At 42.5% G+C, this 20,375-nt stretch overlaps 1 protein-coding gene across 1 annotated transcript in view; it reads left to right on the forward strand.

Annotated features, from left to right (window-relative positions):
• The first annotated feature begins 17,068 nt into the window (after positions 1–17,068).
• TAF4B (TATA-box binding protein associated factor 4b) overlaps positions 17,069–20,375 on the forward strand; it is a 77,326-nt gene continuing 74,019 nt past the window's right edge. The window contains exons 1-2 of the mRNA XM_054985235.1: positions 17,069–17,197; positions 18,075–18,176. Of these exons, the coding sequence (XP_054841210.1) occupies positions 17,084–17,197; positions 18,075–18,176 (216 nt within the window). The 5' untranslated portion in view covers positions 17,069–17,083. The remainder of the gene's footprint in view (positions 17,198–18,074; positions 18,177–20,375) is intronic.

A 20,375-nucleotide genomic window follows, 5' to 3' on the forward strand; every position in this document is an offset into this window, starting at 1 on the left:
TTTGTTGTGAAAGGCTGATCGTTTTGCTGCTGTCTTTGTGGATTTCTATCTTCAAGGCTGGTAATTACCGCCCTCCTCAAACTGCTTTCTCCACCTTTCCTCCCTGATTTTCTTAGCCTTGTAGGCATGCTGTGTGTGGTTTTCTGTACATTTGCCCTTTTATTTCTCTTTAATAAGAGAAATAAAATAATAATATTAAATAAAATAATATTTTTCTCCTTAAAGTTAATTCCCCCAACTAATTAGGAGACTGCCTATTTGGGTAACACACTGTCTTGATCCTAATGCTTAAGTTACACTCCAGGGTAACTGTTAACATCACTCTGATGTTTTATAAAATGCCAGAGCTAGCTTTTAATTCAGTTTTTTACTGATTAGAATAACTACAGTGGAGACTACATAACTCAAGGCATAGTCTTTTCCTTAGTAGAAGAGATGAAGACTTTATTACTTGCTATTGTGCAGCAAGAGGAAGTTTGACTGCGCTGTTTGACAGCAGAGAAAATTACTTTTTGGCCAAGACAGTGGCATCAACCTTTCATCAGAGTGGCACACTAATCCAGTCGACGCAACAAATGTTAGTATAGCTCTTTCTTAGAACAGAGCTGAATGAGTGTGTTATGACCCTTGCTTTCTCTTGGGTAGATTTTACCTTTAATCTTTCTCTTACACCCTCTGGGTAGATTGCTGCGACCAGGAATATTATATTCCAAGATATTTTATTTAAATTTTCCCTTTGGTAACGTGCCTAAGCGTCAGGCTCCTTCATGGTTCTATGTGGCCCTGAGGATAGGAATGGGATATAGCAATGACAGCTACTCTGGGATATAACAAAAACAAAATAAACTTTTATTTTTTCAAGAAGCATATCGGTTTCATAAAAGTAGTTCTCAGTTCTTAAAGTTACTTCATTTAAACTCATTCACACAGATCTCTTCTAAGGCTTCACGCACAGTTAGCCTCTTTCTCTGACCCAATATTTCTCACAGACGTGCTTAAAGTTACTCAGGCTGCACACAGCTTGCCTGCTTTCTCTTGACTATTATTCACAGAAATAATAAACCTGCTCAGGCAGCACACAGCTGGCCTCTCTTTCCCTGACTGAGTGTTCTTTCACAAACATGCTCTGTTCAGGTTCCACACAGGTTATATTTCTCATAAATATTTCAACATACTCAGGCAGCACACAGCTAGCTTGCTTTCTTCTGACTGAAACTTTACTCTCCACTCTCGTTTAAACTGCATTCGCTCCGCCCACACTCTCAGTCATCAACCAATCATATCACTCACCCTCTCTTTCACCCCTACTTCTTACCTATCTCACACCAAGCATTTAAAGATACATGCACACATTTACTTGAAATCATTACAGAGTGCCTCATAATTACGAGTAGAAAGAGCTAACATTGAGGAGATTCAGGGTGTGATGTTTGTGGATTTCATTTAGGGATCCCCTTTTTCTCCTAGAATTCAAGCACTTTCATCTACCATGCAAAGTAATTGGATGCAATCTATTCATAGTCGCAGAAGGCAAACTGGTGTTTTTGCACAAATGGACTTGAATCTGGTTTGCTGGGTGAGGGGCAGCACTGTGACAGTAGATTGTTGTTGTCTGTCTGGAGGTCATAGCTGAAAAACTGTTGAAGTGTAGATGACAATTTATGGTTTTCCGAGGTTATGTTTGGATCTGTCTGTATTCACACAATGCTTACCTCAAGTGCAGGAACAGGTAAGTTAAGACCACACTTCACATGAGTAAAACTTCCATAATATTCTCTTGTGCCACAGTTGTTCGGCTCTGAAAATCATAACAGGCAATAGGATGGTTTCTGTACAGAAATACTTTGTCTGTGGCCATATTTATCTATAGTACTTATCCATTTGTAACAGGATATATTTTTAAAGTTAATTTCTCTTATTTCTGTCTTGCTAAAATGCTTAGTAATATCTTGATTCTCGCATAAGATGCTAGACTAGCTTTTAATAAGGCTGCCTTGGATAAGTTGTTCTAGCAGTTCTTGAGATTCTCTCTGAATGTTAATGGTCTCTTGTGTTCCATGGATAGAGATACACATCCCCTAAATACGAAATACACTGAAACAACAACGCTTCAGTGGCTCAAGTTTGTGTATTCCAATGCTTTTAAGACCCTTGGGGGGGGGGAAGGTTTGATACTTAACTAATTTGTTTTTGTAGTTAGCTTAAATGTTGAAAAAAATTATTAATTTTAAACGTCATTAGGTATGGTTAACAATACTGAATTATTTTTTGTAACTGAGACTGATCCTGTTTCTTTTTTGAGCTCTTATTCCAGAACAACAAGGTAGGGTCATCTTAAACTTTTAAAAATGGGATTAAAATAATAGCAGCTGTTCAAAATAAGGTAGTTTTGTTATGTAGACCAGTTTTTGTTCTTTTTATGGCAAAGTCTGCAGTTGTAGCAGTGGTCAGTAGGAAAAACTTTCTTATACTGCTAGAGGACAATGTGTGCTTTTATTTTAGAATTTAGTGACTTTGTTTGCACATTTACTGATTCCTCAGAGCTAGAGAGATGAAATTTCTCAAAATTTGGAGAATTTTTTTGGGAGAAATAATTTATTTCTCTTTTTCAGGGGGAAAAGTGAAATGTAGAGAGGAAATATGTAATACTGACTCCTATTGAACCAGAACTTTGCTGATTGATTGTAAAATGCATCGTTTATAGCTTAGTTAGCATATAAAATCATGCTATTTGACTATGGAATTTAAAAGTATGTATATCCATTTTCTATAAAAAAAATTGCAAGTACATCCAATAATTGAGAAAGAGGTGTGAACTGCTGCACCTTCAATTTTTGTTATTTGAGAGGTAGGGGGAAAACATGAAGGGTAAGTGAGAATGTATCATTCAAACAGAAACTTAGTCATAAAGCCAGCATTAAGTATTATAGCATATTAATTGTTGCCGACATTATTTACATTTGAACAAAAAAAAAACATGGAAATGTTGTATTCCTATAGTATATGAGGGTTTTTTCAGTGCTCACTAAAATTTCCCATTTCCCCCCCTGGAAAAATCAAGAGTAGAGGTGGGCACGAATCGAATTACGGAACAAAAAAACACATGGAACTGGCCAATTCGTGGTTCATTAACACGTGTTCCATGGGGCTGCGTGTTAACGAACCTCCACAACATTTCAGGCCAGTTCCGTGTGTTCCATGCACAATTTGTGAGCCCTGGCGCCTCTCAATTGATTTCCTAGGCAGCAGAGGCCTGGAATGTCTGCAGGCCTTTAGTTACCGTGGAAACCCCAATCTTAGCCAACTTTACCTTGATAGGCACGTCTCCCTTCCAGCCATGGAGCTCCTTGTCTGTTATATGGGAGCCAAGAACTGGGGTGGGGGGAGCCTTGTAGCCATGAGAACTCCAATCTCATCCCTCCAAACCCTGTTGGGCAGGTCTGACTGCCAACCAGAGAGCTCCAGTTCTGCTCTATCACAGCGTTTGTTATATAAGGCACTGCTCTCTGCCTCCTGCTTTCAGTTTCAGCAGACAGTGGGAGAGAGAGGAGCTGTTGCTGGCATTGGAGGGAGAGAGAGGGAGAGTGGAAGGGAGCTTGGCTGGCTGGTTTGTGGAGAAGAGAGACAAGCCTCTCCAGCTCCACTCTTGGCATTGCTGGGAAGGGTGCCTTTTCCTACACCCCACCCCAGTCCCCCAGCTAGGGCCTGAGCCACTTGGCTCTGCCTGGGGCCAAGCCTGGCTGAGGCCTACCCTTTTTTTTCCCTGGGATTTTCTTTCTTTATTTTTCTTTATTCCTTCTGGGTTTTATATTTTGTGCACCACAGTCCTGCCTGCAAAGATCAGGTCAGGTGGTGTCTGTGTGGGGTGGTAGGGCTCTAAGGGGGGGTTTCAGGGCCACTGTTCGGCTCTGGGGCCAAGCTCAGTGGGCACCTCGGCTGAGGACTCACACTGTTCTTTGTTTTATTTGATAACTATCTTTAACTTATATAGTGTGTGTGCACCTGTCCTCCCCACAAAGGTCAGGCCAGGCCTCTCTCTGTGGGGTGGTAGGGTTCTGCCCCCCTGGTCTCAGGGCCACTGCCCAGCTCTGGGGTCAAGCTCAGTGGCCACCTCGGCTGAGGGATCACCTTTTTCTTTCCTTTTTAAGTCTATTATTCAGCTCTTTTTTACTTTGTTCACCTGTTCTAGTTGATCAGGTCAGGTCTCTCTGCATGTGGTGAGGTGGTGCTCTAGAAATCTCGGGAGGAATTAAGGAGGGGCCTTATTTTGTGACTCTGTCATGCCTTGCCCAAGGTGCGTCAGCCCCTCTCCCTGCCAGGGTGGAGAGAGGCCTTCTTCCTTGCTTCCTGCTGTTTGCTGTGGCGGGACAATGGGTTTTGTCTGTAGCCGCATCCTCCAAGGGCCCAAGGGGCCTTATTTTGTGTCCCTGTCCTGCATGGTCAGGGGACCATCAGCAGCCCCTCTCCCCACCGCGCTTGGCAAAGGGCCTTCTTTTGCTTCCTTGTCTTGTGCGACCATTGGTGCGTCTGCAGCCCCTCTCCCCGCCGGGGTGCAGAGGGGCCTTAATTTGTTACCCTGTGCCGCATGGCCAAGGGTGTGTCTATGGCCCCTCTGCCCAAGGGGGTGGAGAGGGGCCTGCCTTTGTTTCCCTGTGCTGCCTGACCAGGGGTCCATCAGCAGCCCCTCTTCCCGTGCCCACACAGAGAGTGAGGCCACCAACAAAGCCCATCATCCTTTGGTGGTGGCCGCCCATAGAGGTGGGCGGGTGGGGGGGTGCCACCAGTTGGCAGCGAGCCCGCACGGAGAGGGCGACCACCGACAAAACCCGTCATCCTTCAGTGGTGGCCGCTCGTAGAGGCAGGCAGTGGGTGCCACCAGTTGCTGGCAAGCACACACAGAGAGGGCAGCCACCGACAAAACCCATCATCCTTCAGTGGTGGCTGCCCGTAGAGGTGGGGGGGATGCCACCGCTGTTCTTCGGTGGTGGCCACACGTAGGGGTATGCTGGCCTCCGCCTAGGAGGGAGGCAGCCAGCTGTCTCCCTGACATTGCCCATGTTTGGGGGTTCCATAGTCAATTGGCATGGATGGCTCCAATTGTATTGAATGGGACTTTCCTGGGGGCACCGGCTTTGGGGGTCTATAACTTGGAGATCCGTATTGGAATCTTGTCCAAACTTGGAGGGTGGCTGGAGGAGAGCCTGCTGAAAACTCCCTGTGAGTATAGCCTCTCTGAGCATGAAGGGGGCTGCCTTGGGCTCCCAAGAACAGCAAACCGGTTTGTGAACCAGCCGAAGTCCGTTAAAGTTCATGTTCCATGTTCATGCCTACGTCTAATCAAGAGTCCTCAGTCTTTTTCATGCTGACATTTGGAATGAGTGAAATGTTTTGTAAGGCTAAGGTTTTTTCCTAACTCAGATAAAATATTTTAAGGAAGGGTTTTTTAGTAACTGAAAAAGTCTTCAGTCTTCTTACTAAACTCTTGCGTGTGAAAGACCTTGCCATTAAGAAGTAATTAACTCCTTCAAAAAGACAAAATATTTCATAGAGGAGGAAGATTCAGGTCCAGTAGCACCTTATACACTGACTAGATTTCCAGTACATGAGCTTTCGAGAGTAAAAACTCTCTTCCTAATCAAATTGGCCGTTAAGATGCTACTGGACCTGAGCTTTATTATTCTACTATAGACCAACATGGTTACCCAACTGAAACATATTTCTTAGCCTTTTTAAGTGTTCCTCTAAATTTTTGTAGGGTTGATAAAATGCACAATGCTGCTTTGAAGAAAAAAACCCTTCACAAAATAGTCCCTACCCAACCACCCTGGTGTCTTTTCCCAGCCGCAGCAGTGCAGAAAAGAGTATATAGATAAAATCCATCTCCCTTGCTTTTATAAGGATGATGTGTGGATTAGTTAGATTTCCTTTACAATCAGTTCTTTGCCTTTCCTGGACTTTCATTACCTGTCTCTTGCAGTGAACTCACTAGGGTCTGGTATCCTGCCCTGTTGCTCCCCTATTGCTCTTTGAACAAATTGTATGTGGATTATAGAATGTATAACTTGGGTGTCTATGGCAGAACAAGCTGAATCTAAAGAAGACAGAAGTGATACTGGTTAGGAACATGCATGTTCTAGAGGGACTGAAATCTACTTGTAGTGTGTGGAGTGTTGGCTTTTGCAAATCATATTAAGAACTTGGCAGTGCTTATGGACCCAGCCTTGCTGTTTGAGAAGTAATTTGGTATCGTGCCAAGAGTGATTTCTGTCAGCTGGGTTCGATTTGCCAGCTCTCTCCTTTCTTGGTCTCTGCTTATCTGGCCATGCTGATCCATGCTTTTGTATCCTTGATTGTGGGTTACTCTAATATGTTCTAGGTTGGACTGTAGTAGGTTCAAAATATGGCAGCCTGATTATTGGAACGAGCAATGAGAATATATCTCACCCCTCCAAAAATAGCTACATTGACTTTGTTTCAGAGTCCAGTTTGGAGTGTTGGTTATGAACTTTAAAACCCTTGATGTCCTAGGTGTGGGCTCTGGTATATCTTAGGAATGATCTTAAGTCTGATTAAGGAGTTAATGAAGAGAGTTTATTCAGTAATTACAACTTTGACATAAAGGAGAGAAACAGAATAGATACTGACTACCTCAGTAAACAGGGAGGAGGGAACGATGAGGAAGGACAGAAGAGAGGAGGAAAGAAGGATCCCACTCTGCCAACTAACTGTCAGACCCACTGCCTCTTGCAGGTATTCTGTGTCTTCTGCCTTCTCTGTATACAATATTACAATACAGAGAGTAACACTGTAAGAAACTTACAAAAGCAGAGAAAATTCCATGTAAAATTACTAATAAGAATTAGTATATCAATCAAGATACAAATGTAAGATATTTAATCATAATCTACAACAACTTAGGTCCACAGTGGAGCTTCTTAATATACAACAACAACCTTATAAGAACTCAGACCCAGGCCATTTCCAAACACATTGAATAATGCACGTTCAATGCACTTTCGCAATCCTTTTGAAGTGGTTTTTTTGTTCCACACATGGAAAATCAGTTTCAAATGTTCACTAAAGAGTATTGAAAGTGGATTAGCCAACGTGTGTGGAAGCAGCCCCACTGTTGGAGCAATAATTCATACAAGTGCTACAATATTACAGACCTTAAAATATGAATATAAAGTGCTAGTGCTAAAGTGCCTCCTAATTATATTATTGCATGTCCCTTACAAAGTGCAAATACAAACTTAGCACAACACAAATACACAATATATAAGTCATAAGCACTATGTATCCAAAAGGAGATGAGTCTGTACATAGGACATGGTATTTCCAACACCCCTTCTCAAGGTCTAGTGTACAAAGTCCACAAGGTTTAACTTCTTGTGTAGACTTTCAAACTTATCTTTAGGGAGTGGCTTAGTGAGTATATCAGCGATCTTCTGTGTGGCAATACTCCAACTCAATAAGCCCATCCTCTTGCATATTTCTCACTAGATGTTGTTTCGCATAAATATGTTTGGTTCTAGAGTTCATCTTTTCTGTTTGTGCGTTTTATGCACCCTTGATTGTCCTCAGAGTTTTATTGTAGTCTTCACCGTATTTCTGAGTGTAGCCTTTAGCAACCAATCTCACCTTGTATCTTTGCACTTTGCGTTCTGCAATAAGTTTGGTTTTGAAAATTCACTTGCATTGAACTGTTCTCTTCCCTGGAGGGAGTTCTTCAAGGGTCCATGTCTGATTTTTGATGAGAGATTCAGTCTCTTCCTATGCAGACCTTCTCCACGTCTCTGCTTCTCTGGCAGACATTTTTGTTATATCTTCCCATGTGGAGGGTTCAGGCACAACGTCTGTCTTTGCCAGATAGGAAAGTCTTTTCGGTGGTATGTTTTTGTTTACTTTCCCTGATTTCTTGGTTCTGCAGCCCCTTCTGGCTTTGTGGCCCCTTCTGGCTCTGCAGCCTCCACTGCTGTGTCGTGTGTGCAGTCCATGATGGGTAGTTGTACTGCTCTTTGTTGCTGTTCTTCATTTTCTCCTGTTGGTACACTTTCACCAATGTCTACTATCTTCCTTTCATTAACATAGACAATGTGACATATTTTTATAGCTTCAGTCTTTGGGTTAAGGACTCGATATCCTCTACATTGCTGTGCATACCCCACAACAATTTCTTCTTCTGCTCGGCGCTCCATCTTAGACCTTTTTTCTTTAGGAACATAACTAGGCTTTTGATCCAAAAACCTTCAGGTGAGTCACACTTGGTTTGTACCCATACCATAGTTCATATGGGGTACTGCTTGCACCTTTGGTGGGCAGTCTGTTTTGCAGGTTGGTAGCAGTGTTAATTGCTTCTCCCCAGAATTTCTCAGGTAGCCCTGCTTCAAGGAGCATGCACCTACTCATTTCAGTGAGAGCTTTTCTTTCTCTCTGCTCGTCCATTCTGCTCTGGCATGTATGGCACTGTGACTTGATGCTGAATCCCCAGCTCGGTCATGTAATTTTTCATTTCATGTCCTACATATTCATCTCCATTGTCAGTGTGGAGTGCCAATGGTCCTTTCTGGAATCTGTTACTGACCATTGCTACATAAGCTTTAAATTTTTCCAGCACTTGATTTTTCTTCCTGATCATGTATGTTACAGTATACTTGGAGAATGCATCTATGAAGATGAGAATATATTTGTTGCCACTTGGTGTTGCTATTCTCATTGGACCACATAGGTCACTGAGTATTAAATCTAATGAGATCCTTGCTCATTTTCCTTAGCTTCTTTCCCTTTAAAGCTGGGTCCACTTGCTTTGCTTCTAATGCAGCATATACATTTTTCTACATAGTTTGTAAATTGCATGCCTTTCATCAGATTATTGCTTTGAAGTTGACTGATTGCATTTACATCTCGATGCGCAAACTGCCTGTGCCACATTAATGAGCAATTCTTATGTTTACAGGTCTCCTTTGCATTTGCAAAGTCAGCTACTTGCTGGCACATTTCCAGGGCATACAGACTGTTCCTCTTCTTAGCTACAGCTATTATTTCTCTGTCTTCCTTAATGAGACATTGTTTACCAAAAGATATTTTCATGTTTTTTTCTGCAAGCACATTTACAGAAAGCAGGCTAGTTTCCAAAGTTAGCCCATAGAAGTACTTTGTTAGCAAGATTTCCCAGGTCTGTTCATTTGGAAGTTTGCATCTTAATGTTCCAAACTTTATGCTTGCTATTTCTACAGATCTACCATCTGCTACATGCAGCATCTCCCTTTTTTCTTCCTTTATTGTTTCAAAGAAAGCTTTATTCCCTGTCATGTAAGCTGTAGATGCAGAGTCAATATACCAAAATTGCTCTGTAGGTTCCCTTTCTGCTAGCATAAAGCATTTCCTTGCAAGCTTTGGTTTGTCACGTTGGAAGTTCCTCCCTGCTCCTTCCTTTCCTCTCTGGGAGGGAATCCCTTTGTTTGGAGAGAGCGCAGTTCTTTTTGAAGTGACTGTCTTTCTCACATTCATGGCAAAATGCTTCAGCTTTCTTGCTTAACTTTATAGCACCCATAGCACTTTCACAGTCCCTCAGTCCAGACCCTCTGTCTTAATTCAAGAGGAGTTAGCCGTGTTAGTCTGTAGTAGAAAAAATCAAAAAGAGTCCAGTAGCGCCTTTAAGACTAACCAATTTTATTGTAGCATAAGCTTTCGAGAATCAAGTTCTCTTCGTCAGATGCCTGATCCAAACTGGGCAGATACAGATACACCACAATATGCTAACATATTCATGGCGGACTTAGAGCAATGCTTCCTCAGCTCCCATCCACTGGAACCACTTCTATACTTAAGATTCCTAGATGACATCTTCATCATTTGGACCCATGGGAAGGAAGCCCTTGAGAGATTTCATCAGGACTTCAATAACTTTCACCCTACTATCAACCTAAGCCTGGACCACTCTACACAGCAGGTACACTTCGTGGACACCACTGTACAACTACATAATGGACGAATAAATACCACCTTATACCAGAAACCAACAGACCGATACTCATATCTACATGCCTCCAGCTTCCACCCTAAACATACCACTCGGTCTATTGTCTACAGCCAAGCCTTACGTTACAACCGTATCTGCTCCAATGCTCTCGACCGAGACTCACACTTAAGAGATTTACAACAAGCATTTTTGGGACTACAGTACCCACCAAATGAAGTGAAGAAACAAATCAACAGGGCCAGACTAGTACCCAGAAACAGTCTGCTCCAGGACAAACCTAAAGGAACTAACAACAGAACACCACTGGTTGTCACCTATAGCTCCCAGCTCAAACCCATCCAACGTATCATCAGTGAGCTACAACCCATCCTGGAAAACGATACCTCTCTCTCAGAAGTCCTGGGTGGAAGACCTTTCCTTGCCTACAGACAGCCCCCCAATCTTAAACGACTTCTCACTTACAATCATGAATCGGCTAGCAGAGTCACCAGCACAGGTACCAGGCCCTGCAACAGACCCAGATGCCAGCTCTGCCCCTATATCTACCCAGGGAATACAATTACAGGACCCAATGGCATCAACTACACTGTCTCTGGCTCTTACAGCTGCTCATCCTCCAATCTGATATATGCCCTCATGTGCCAACAATGTCCTTCTGCTCTGTACATTGGACAAACCAGCCAACCTCTACGCAAAAGAATAAATGGACACAAATCTGACATTAAAAATGGAAACGTCCAAAAACCAGTGGGAGAACACTTCAATCTACCAGGACATTCCACCAAAGACTTAAAGGTCGCTGTGGTTCAACAGAAACCTTTCAAAAACAAAATCCAACGGGAGGCTGCTGAATTGGAATTCATATGCAAATTTGACTCTGTCAAGCTGGGACTGAATAGAGACTATGAATGGTTATCACATTATCACAGGTAACAGATTTCCTTTACAGAGGCGTGGTCGGGGGGAGCCCAGTGACACCTGGTGTGGGCTTTCGGGGACCACAGTTCTCTTTGTCAGATGCAGCTGGCAGGGAGAGCTGTGGTTATCGAAGGCTTATACTACATAGGAATTGGATACTTTCACTGCTACAAACTAATACGGCAAACTGACTGCACACCAAAAGGAGATGTTTACATTTCCAAGCAAAGGAATGTTTTGATTGCCTCCACGCTAATTGCATTCTGTCCCCTTGTGATATATGTCCCCTTCTTTCCTCTCTCTCTTCTCCCCTCCTCTTCTGTATCTGCCCAGTTTGGATCAGGCATCTGACGAAGAGAACTTGATTCTCGAAAGCTTATGCTACAATAAAATTGGTTAGTCTTAAAGGTGCTACTGGACTCTTTTTGATTTGTCTTAATTCTGGAATTCCTTGTGTCTATTATACTCCTTATGGTTTGACTTGGAGTCAAGTCTTTCTTAGCTTCTACTTGATTTATAAAATTTTCATACTCTGGTCGCAGGCTGATCAGCAACAGTACTATCAGATCTTCAGCAAGGAGATCTTTTCCAGCTGAGCAAAGCTGCTGGACAAAAGCCAGAAAATCATCCAGGTGCTCACACAAGCTCTAATGCTCTCCCATTCAAATACTGAACAACATCCTTTGTAAAAACTTTCTACTCTTAAATGAAGTATCTACATGGAATTCGTTTTCGTTTTCTCAGCCATGTCGGACGCTCCTCTTCGCAGAACCGAGAGGAAGCGCCCGAGCACCCTGTCCGGGCGGCTGATCTGCGAAGATTAGCCCCCAAAACTCCCAGTGAGGGAGGCTGGGTCCGGGACGCTGCGGGAAGAGCCCCCCGGAATCAATGCGGGGGGTTAATTGCCCATTTGTCCCTACGGAGGCCGGCAGACGTGCGCGGCGCCTCGAGTGCTGCCGGGCCATGGAAAACGGCAAAGAGCAGAATTAGGCGAAAGCCTGCAAGTAAGCGAATCCCTTCTGTTACTACAAGCGCACGCGAAGGAGTGGTGGGATCTGAAGCTAAGAAGGCTCGTTCTTCCCCTTCGCTGAGTTTCAGAATCTGGTTGGCGGTTTCCCCCCCCCCCCTAAAATGGCAACGAAAAAACAAAGTCCCGCTCTGGGCAAGTCAGTTTCGGCTGCCCTGAAGGGAGAGTCGTTGGAGGAAGTAGTGCGGAGGGTGGTTGGTGAAGCCATAAAACCCTTTGTTGACAAGCTGAACGAAACAGATCAAAGGGTGGGCTTAATTGAGAGCGAAGTGAAAACCATTAAGGAAGCAGCGGGGGGAGGCAGAGAAGTCTGCTCGGGAAAGTGTGTCACTCGTGAAGGCTACGAGTAAAGAGCTTAAGCTGGTGGAGAACCAGCTGATCGGGCTACAAGTGGAACGAACACAGACAATTTTGCGCCTCCAGAATGTGAAAGAGGAGGAAAATGAGGATTTACGGGGTCTGGTCTCGGAACTACTGGCGACACCCGCGAGGGCAACTAAAGAAGAAGTAAAAAGCGCCATTTTGGAAGTCCGTCGGGCTACTTCAAAATATGCAATGAAGCGTCAGCTGCCTCGCGAGATCATCATTGATTTTTCATCTAAGAGGATCCGGGACACTATCCTATATAATTCATACAATGCAGATTTGGACTTTTTGGGTAATAAAGTTAAGATATTGAAAGACGTCCCATTTCTAGTTCGGAAAAGACGTTTTAAGTATAAAAAGTTCGCAGCTCTTCTGAGAGAACGTGGAATAAAGTACAAATGGTTATTTCCGGAAGGAATCTGGTTCAGTCACAAAGATCAAGCTTTCAAGATATTATCAGAAGATCAACTAAGGGATTTTGAGGATAAAAATCCGGAATTTCAGTGCACCAAGCAAGACGAAAAGGAGAAGTCTGAGGGGGGGGGGAGGAAACGAGCACTGCGGCTGCAGTTGCTCAGAGAGAATTGCATCCGGGACCCAGGAGGGGAAGGAAAATTTAATTTGAATTTAAATTGTAATTTGCATTTAGTAAGGTCAACCACTCCATCAATATAACATAAAGCTTTAACTTTTGAATAATCGCAGTATGAAGGGAAAACATTTTGTGTAGCATAGTTGTTACATGTTGTAGTTGTTGTGTTTTTTTTTTCCCTTCCTCCCCTTGTTCCCTTTCTTCCCTTTGTATTGTTAGTTAATGTAGTTAATAAAAAATAAAAATATTATTTAAAAAAAAATGAAGTATCTACATAACGTCCTTGAACTTCTTCCCAGATATTTTTAGCTTTATCAATACAAATCACTCACAAAATATCCCAGTCCACCATTTGCTTCGCTTTTCAGGTTCCTCATTTGCTGGTGTTGAATCTTTAATTGTGTCCCAATGAGATGGATTCCATGAGATGGGTCTGCATGCGGGCTTTCCAGATTACATAGTTTCTTTCGTCCAGCCTTTCTATCACTGCAGCTTGCTTAATGCCATAGGCAGCCATTTTGTCCCTTTTTTCTTCTCTCTCTCTCTCTCTCTCTCTCTCTCTCTCTCTCACACACACACACACACACACACACACACACACACACACACACACACACACACGGAGGGAGGGAGGGAGGGAGGGAGGGAGGGAGGATGGTTTGTGGATTGATCTCCGATTAAAAAAATAAGGCTCACTCACTCGCACACGAGCGTGCGTGCGCACACGCACGCACGCGCGCACACACACACACACACACACACACACACACACACACACACAGCCTCTGGTGAGTTAATCGGAGATCAGTCCACAAACCATCCTCTGCTACTATGTAGGCTCTGGTATATTTTAGGAATGATCTTGAGTCTGATTAAGGAGTGAATGAAGAGAATGTATTCAGTAACTACAACTTTGACATAAAGGAGAGAAACAGAAGAGATACTTAACTACCTCAGTAAACAGGGAGGAGGGAACTTCTGTATACTGATCTTCAAAATTTTCTGGATTATCATACGAATTTGTGAATAAAATTTGTTTTGCTTTAAGACAAGTCCACCAAAGACGATATCTTGTTCCTTCATATTGCTCACGTTGCCAACATTTGTTTGACATCTTTTACTCATTTTTGCTAATTTATCAGGAGACATATACCACCGATACATCATTTTGTAAAATTTTTAAGTGTGGAACTCAAAGTAAATTTGAGCCCCTTTACCCACATTATTTTCCCACTGATCCATTCGTATATTATACCCAAAATGTTTAGCCCATTTTACCGTACAGACTTTCATCTATTCTTCTTCTGTTTCAAATTTCAGCAAAAGTTTGTGCATTTTGGAAATAATGTGTTCATCATTTGTGCAAAGCTCTTTTTCTATATCCGATACAGTTCTAACATTGTTTTTCAACTGTCTTTTGGGCAAAACCCCCACTTTGATCTTCATGAATAAAACCTTTGAGAACATACGTTAGTCTTTCTGCTGTTATTGTGGTAAATAGTTTGTAGTCATGATTAACAATATTAAGTCTATAATTTTTTACTAGTGTCAAATCTTGCCCTTCTTTGGGTATCAAGGTAATGTTAGCAACTTTCCAAGTTTCTGGCATCTTTCCTCCCAATAAAATCAAATTCATGGTATTTTGCAAAGGTACTAAAATCTCATCTTCAAGGCATTTATAATATCAGCCTGATAGTCCATCAGGATCTGATGATTTCCCAGTTTTCATCTTTTTAATTGCTTCCACCACTTCTTGAATCGTTATTGAGTCATTCATCACCTGTTCTGTAATTTTGGGTGGCTTCTGTTTTGTTAAATAATCACTCAGTTTCTTTGAAGAAATATCCTGCCTTCTTTATACATTTGAATAATACTCTTAAAAGGTCTTTTGAATGGCCCCATTTTCTGTTGGCATAGTATTCCCATCTTGCAATTTTAAAATCATTTTCTCTCTCTTTTCTCAGTCTATACACCAACCGCCTTCCTGGCTTATTAGCAAATTCAAAATTTCTCTGCTGAGCAAAATCCAATTCTTTCTCTAAGTAACAACAGAATTTTTCTTGAAATCAGTGCACGTTAAAGGGTCGGACAACTTCTTGTACAGAGGCAGTTGCTTGCATTTCAGTGTGCCAAAGCCAGTTACTAACTTTACCATTAGATGGCAGTGTTAGACAGCCATAGTATGTTGTACTTCATAGACTGGTTTATAGCAGCTTTTATAGTTGCTACTTGCTAGGCTATGTGCCTTGTTCTAGAGGTATTTTTGCACATAGTGCTAAAAGTGCCTTTGAGCCTCAGGTATCATGCACATGAATGCTGATGTGTAATAACATTGCAAAGATGCTAAAACTGCATACGCATTGTACCCTTTGCAGGTTTTACAGTTTGTATTGAATGGGAAAAGATGAAAGAACATATAATCCTCACTGACAGACTTTGTAGTTTTACCCTAAGCATGCATAGTCATAACTTAAGTGCACTCATTTCGCTTGTTTATTGTTGCCTGAAAGCAGGGTTTTTTTCTGGGAAAAGAGGTGGTGGAACTCTTAAGAGGGAAATGAGGAAGAAACACACAGGATTCTTTGAAATCATATTATTTTCAAACACTATTGCCGAGTATTTTCAAGAGGTGCCAGAACTCCATTCCCCTGCGTTCCCCCTGAAAAAAAGCCCTGCCTGAAAGTTAATACATGCTCCTAGGCTGAAACAAATCTGCCGCTTCTACTCTCTTTTGGAAAAGGAAGGAAGAAGAACTTTTGGATGTGTAGAAGTGGATAAGTACAAACATGGCCTCTGAAGGAGGAGGAATGCACAACAAATTGTTTGTGATCTTGGATAACTTAAAATATCTGTACATATGAAGCCATTGCTCCATCTTCCCAGACTGAGATCTCAGGCAGGGAGAGGTCTTCTCCTAATGCATCCTTTTAATTGGAGTTGCCAAGGACTGAATGTAGAACCTGAGCAGGAAGCAGTGTGTTCTACCACTTAGCTACAGAAAACTCCCGAATTAGTTTCCGGTGGGTCTGTAGTAGAAAAGGAGATATCTGATGAAGAGAGCTCTGACTCTCAAAAGCTCATACTCTGGAAATCTAGTTGGTCTTTAAGGAACTACGGGACCCGAATCTTCCTCCTTCCAAATTGTATATCTAAGAGCCATCTCTCTCACACACACATGAATCAAAAATTCCTCAAAATTGGGGGCATACAGGTCTATGGTATATATCTGCAAACCCAAGGGCAACCGCAGGCCTGTAGGGGAAAAAACCAAAAGCTTTAAAGCAAGTTGGTGGCTAACCATCCCAACAGTAAACTTCTCTGCATGCATGCAAGTTGGGGTGGAACATTTTGGTTTGTCAGAACAACTTAAAATGGTTCCTGATAGACAGTAAGCATGGGGTGGTGGTTCTGGTGGAAGCAGGAACAGCAAGAGAACGGGTTGAGAAGTGGAGCCAAATGGAATAAGTAGCTGGAGGGGGCAGCATAAACTGTGAGAAAGAAAGCTAGAAAGGAGGCAGGAAAGCTAAGGCAGTGTTAGTGGGAGGAAGCAGGCACCAAAATGAAACTGGGAATCTCTGGTAAGAAGGCAGTTGGGTGAAGAATGGAAGATCAGGCGGTATATTACAAGGTGGTGGAAAAAGAAAAGAGCAAGGGGGATGAAATTAGGTGGAGGGAGGGACAAAGTAAGATGGAGCAGAGGAGAGAAGTGGGACCAGTAGGGGAAATGAGATTTACCCCTCCCTTGTGTCCCCCAACTTGTTCAGAGTAGCAATAAGGCAAGCAGATTTAGTTACATAATACTTACATGGGTGCGGAATCTGTATTTTACAAAGCTCTAACTGCCCAAACTGGTGAGCAAACTCACTGTAGACTGGATTTCTTGATTCTTGAATGTGCTTATTTGGTTTAAGAACTGAATTTGTTATGAATTGGAGCATTCTGCAAAAGTGTAGTAGGCAGTCATTCAAGTAACTTAGATTGAAAGTGTGTAGTAGTCATTTAGAAGTACTATGCATGAGGCAGCAGTACAAATTCTCTGAGTTTAGCACATTGCATTTTGACATGGATGTTGGCAATTCTGTTTTGTTTAAATTATGGAATCTCTTCATTAATCATTCCACATAATCTAAAGTAGGGCGCTTTTTTTTTTTTTTTTTTTGCAGGAACAGTTCTTGTGAGAAGTAACACTGGCCAGCTGATGTTAGTATCTCAACAAGCTCTTGTGCAAGCCCAAAGCCAGACCCCAAATAATACAAGTTCAAGACAGTCTTTGCCTACAAATGCACCTACAGTCAAAGTACGGACTGTACAGGTAATTTCAACAATAACTATAGTCTATTTCTAAATGCCCAACTATTTATTTTCTAAATGCTATAACTTGTTTTCATAAAGCTTAGATTGGTGTCTTATTACTTCCTTGCATGTTGGCTTGTAAATGAAGTTGGTCTAGTTTAGCTTCAGGATGGCTTTTACAGTTTTATTAGTGCAGGTTGACTAGGGAAAAGAGCTTAAATTTTTAAAAAGAAATTTTAAATCTGACCAATTGCATAATTGTCTAGAATTGAACAGTTTTGAGTCCTTATCTGCAGCTGTTAACATACTAGTGGGCTGATGAGAGAATACACGTGGATTAGAGATGGGCACGAACTGTAAAAATAATGAACTATGAATTTCATGGTTCATCGCATTTTATGAACCACGATCTTTCACAAACCTGCCCCGGTTCGCGAACCAGTTCATTTGGTTCGTGAAAATGTCATTTCCAGGTCAGCAGAAGGTCTGCAGAAAGCCCAATCCCTGTTGCCTAGGAAAATGATTGATTGGTGCCAGGCTGTCTGCAGTGAGGAACCAAAAAACGAACCAGCCTAAAGTTCATGGTGGTGTGTCAGAAATGGGCTCTGACGAACTGCTGGTTCGTGAACCAAAAACCGGCCCGGTTCGTGCTGAACTTTGGTTCGTATTTTGGTTCGTGCCCATCTGTAACATGGATATAAACATGTACTACCATAGACTGAAATTTCCTGCGAGTTGCCATTTATTAGCATACTGCTAGCATTCTTATGTACATCTTCTCATGCAACTATGTCATACTTCCTGCTTCCAGTATGCAAAAAGCAATTGTTAAGTGTCTGTAGAAGAAAAGGATACCTGAGATTGTTTCACTTTTTACCATGTGTTTTTTTATGAAGAATTCTGCAACTCAGATACTTAAAGTACTAGCTGCTCCTGTAAAAACAGTGCCTCGGACAACTCTTGTTACGTCAGCTGGTAAGAAACCTGCTGGAATACAGGTATGATTTGTCTTACTTTCTGCCATTTAGAGTTCCAAATAGAATTTTAATCACTATATTAAAAAAAAATTGCAAGGTTGTTGATATTCTGTCACATGTTTTTAAATAGATACCTGAAAGTGCATGCATCAAAGTGGCTCAGGGTAGCAAGGAACTTGTTCAGCTCATCATATGAGCAAATGAATGGTCAGTGCTCTCCACATTTGTCAAGCCCATGATCCGTGTTGTCCAGCACCAATGATAGTTGTCTGGGTTCCTCAGAGGCCATGGGGCAGTAGAGCAAGTTGCTTAAATCTTAATGGTTTAAGCGTGCTCTGTGTGTTCTCAGTTTTTAGTATCTGAAAGTAATGTAAATGTGTATCGTTTCTTTTTTTAACTTATCCTTTGAATTGTATGAATTGTATAGGTGCTTGTACTAATGTTTCCGGAAGATTTTAGTACATATAAATGGGGGGAGAGATTTGAAAAGAGGAAAGGAATGGGTAGCTTTTGCTCTTGCATACCTGTAAAGTTCCTTGACTAGTAATTCTTCCAAAGTTGAGTGATGCTGGAGACTCAAGGAAAAGGCACAGGATTTAGCAAGTCAATGAAAGAATGAAGCTGCCTAGGTGAAGTGGAAAGGAAGAAGGGTCCAAAGCAGGGCCAACTTGTTAAACCCAGTCAGAAAATGAAGGGGGTGTCTGGGGGAGACGAGGGATGTCATTGCTGGAGGAAGTGATGCAAATGTGGCAACTGATGGAAACAAGGAAAACTGGAATCAGAAGCCAGAGGAATAGAAGGCAGGTTAACCAAAAGGAAGTGAGTAGTGGGGTCTCCCAAGGGACTAGTGCTATATGTTTTATTTCTAAACTTGAAATTTTGAGGAAGAGCAGAATAGTGACCAAGTTGGCAGATAATGCCCAATTATTCAGGATGATGAAAACTAAAATAGATTATGAAGTGTTACAGAAAGATCTCTAAATTGGGTGAGTGGGCAGTAAGGTGGCAAATGGTTAACTGCAGATAAGTACAGAAAGGAATAAAAGTTCTAAAAGTGAATATATGCTGATAAGGTTTGAACTGGCTAAGACTGACAAAGAAAGAAAGCATGGGGTTGTAGTGGATAGCTCCAGTGAAAATGTGAATACAGTGTGGAGCAGTGGTGAAAGGCAAGCTCCCTGCTGGAGATTATTAGGAAAGGGACTGAAAAGAGAATACCTAATATTTGTATAGAGCTGTGGTCCAGCCGCATTTAGAATATTGTGTACAATTCTAGTTGTTGTCTCTCAAAAAGGATACTGCAGGCCTGGAAAAAGTGCAAAAGAGGGCAACCAAGATGATTAAGAGTAGAACATGATTGGGAAGCAAAGACAGTCCGGGGGACGGAGTTTTAGAAGGCCTCCCTTGAATGGTTCTGGTGACGTTTAAGGGTGGACCCTAGTAGGTCAAAGGAAGCAGAACTAAAAAGGTCCCAGCAGCAGCAGGAAATGAGGTGTGTGTGTGTTGGGGAGGGGTTGCATTTTCTCTTGTGCAGAAACCAGGGTTGGGTTTTTATCACTGTTCAGGGCAGCTCCTTAATTTTATTCACACAACAACCTTGTGATACGTTAGGCTAAGACAGAGAAACAGAGAGCAACTGGCTAAAAGTCATGAAGCAAACTTCCTGACTGAAAGGGAGATTGTCCTGCATCTCCCAGCCCAACACTCTAACCACTACAGCACACTCGCTATCAAATATTTTAGGTGGGGACTAAGAGAATGGTTTGCCTAAGGCCACCTAGTGTGAATGTGATAAGAACTAGCTACTTTACAGAATATCATGAATGTAAGAACAGGCTGTGAGCTTTCTATATCAAGCTCAAACATAATCAAGATAAGCACATAGTGGCCACTGTTCCCCCTAACATGTGCTCGTGTGCAATCACGCACAAATTTCTACCCCTTAGCACACAACCAGGAAGCCCAGCACACGGAGGGGTGCCCTGGGCCCCGCCTTTGCTGTTTCCTGCCCTTTTGCAGGCCCACCCAGAGGGCCTGGTGGGACCCTGGTGCAGAGGAATTCCCTTTCCACAGTGCCTGCCAAACAGCCTCTTAGTCCTGGCGCTGGAAGCTGGAGAAGGAGGTGGCGGCGGTGGGCAGGTACCCGTGTGGCCTCTCCACCGTGCCTGCCAAGCAGCCTCTCCATCCTAGCGCCAGGAACTGGACGAGGTGGCGGCGGTG

This window comes from Eublepharis macularius, chromosome 7, assembly GCF_028583425.1.
Source record: "Eublepharis macularius isolate TG4126 chromosome 7, MPM_Emac_v1.0, whole genome shotgun sequence".
Classification (NCBI taxonomy): domain Eukaryota; kingdom Metazoa; phylum Chordata; class Lepidosauria; order Squamata; family Eublepharidae; genus Eublepharis; species Eublepharis macularius.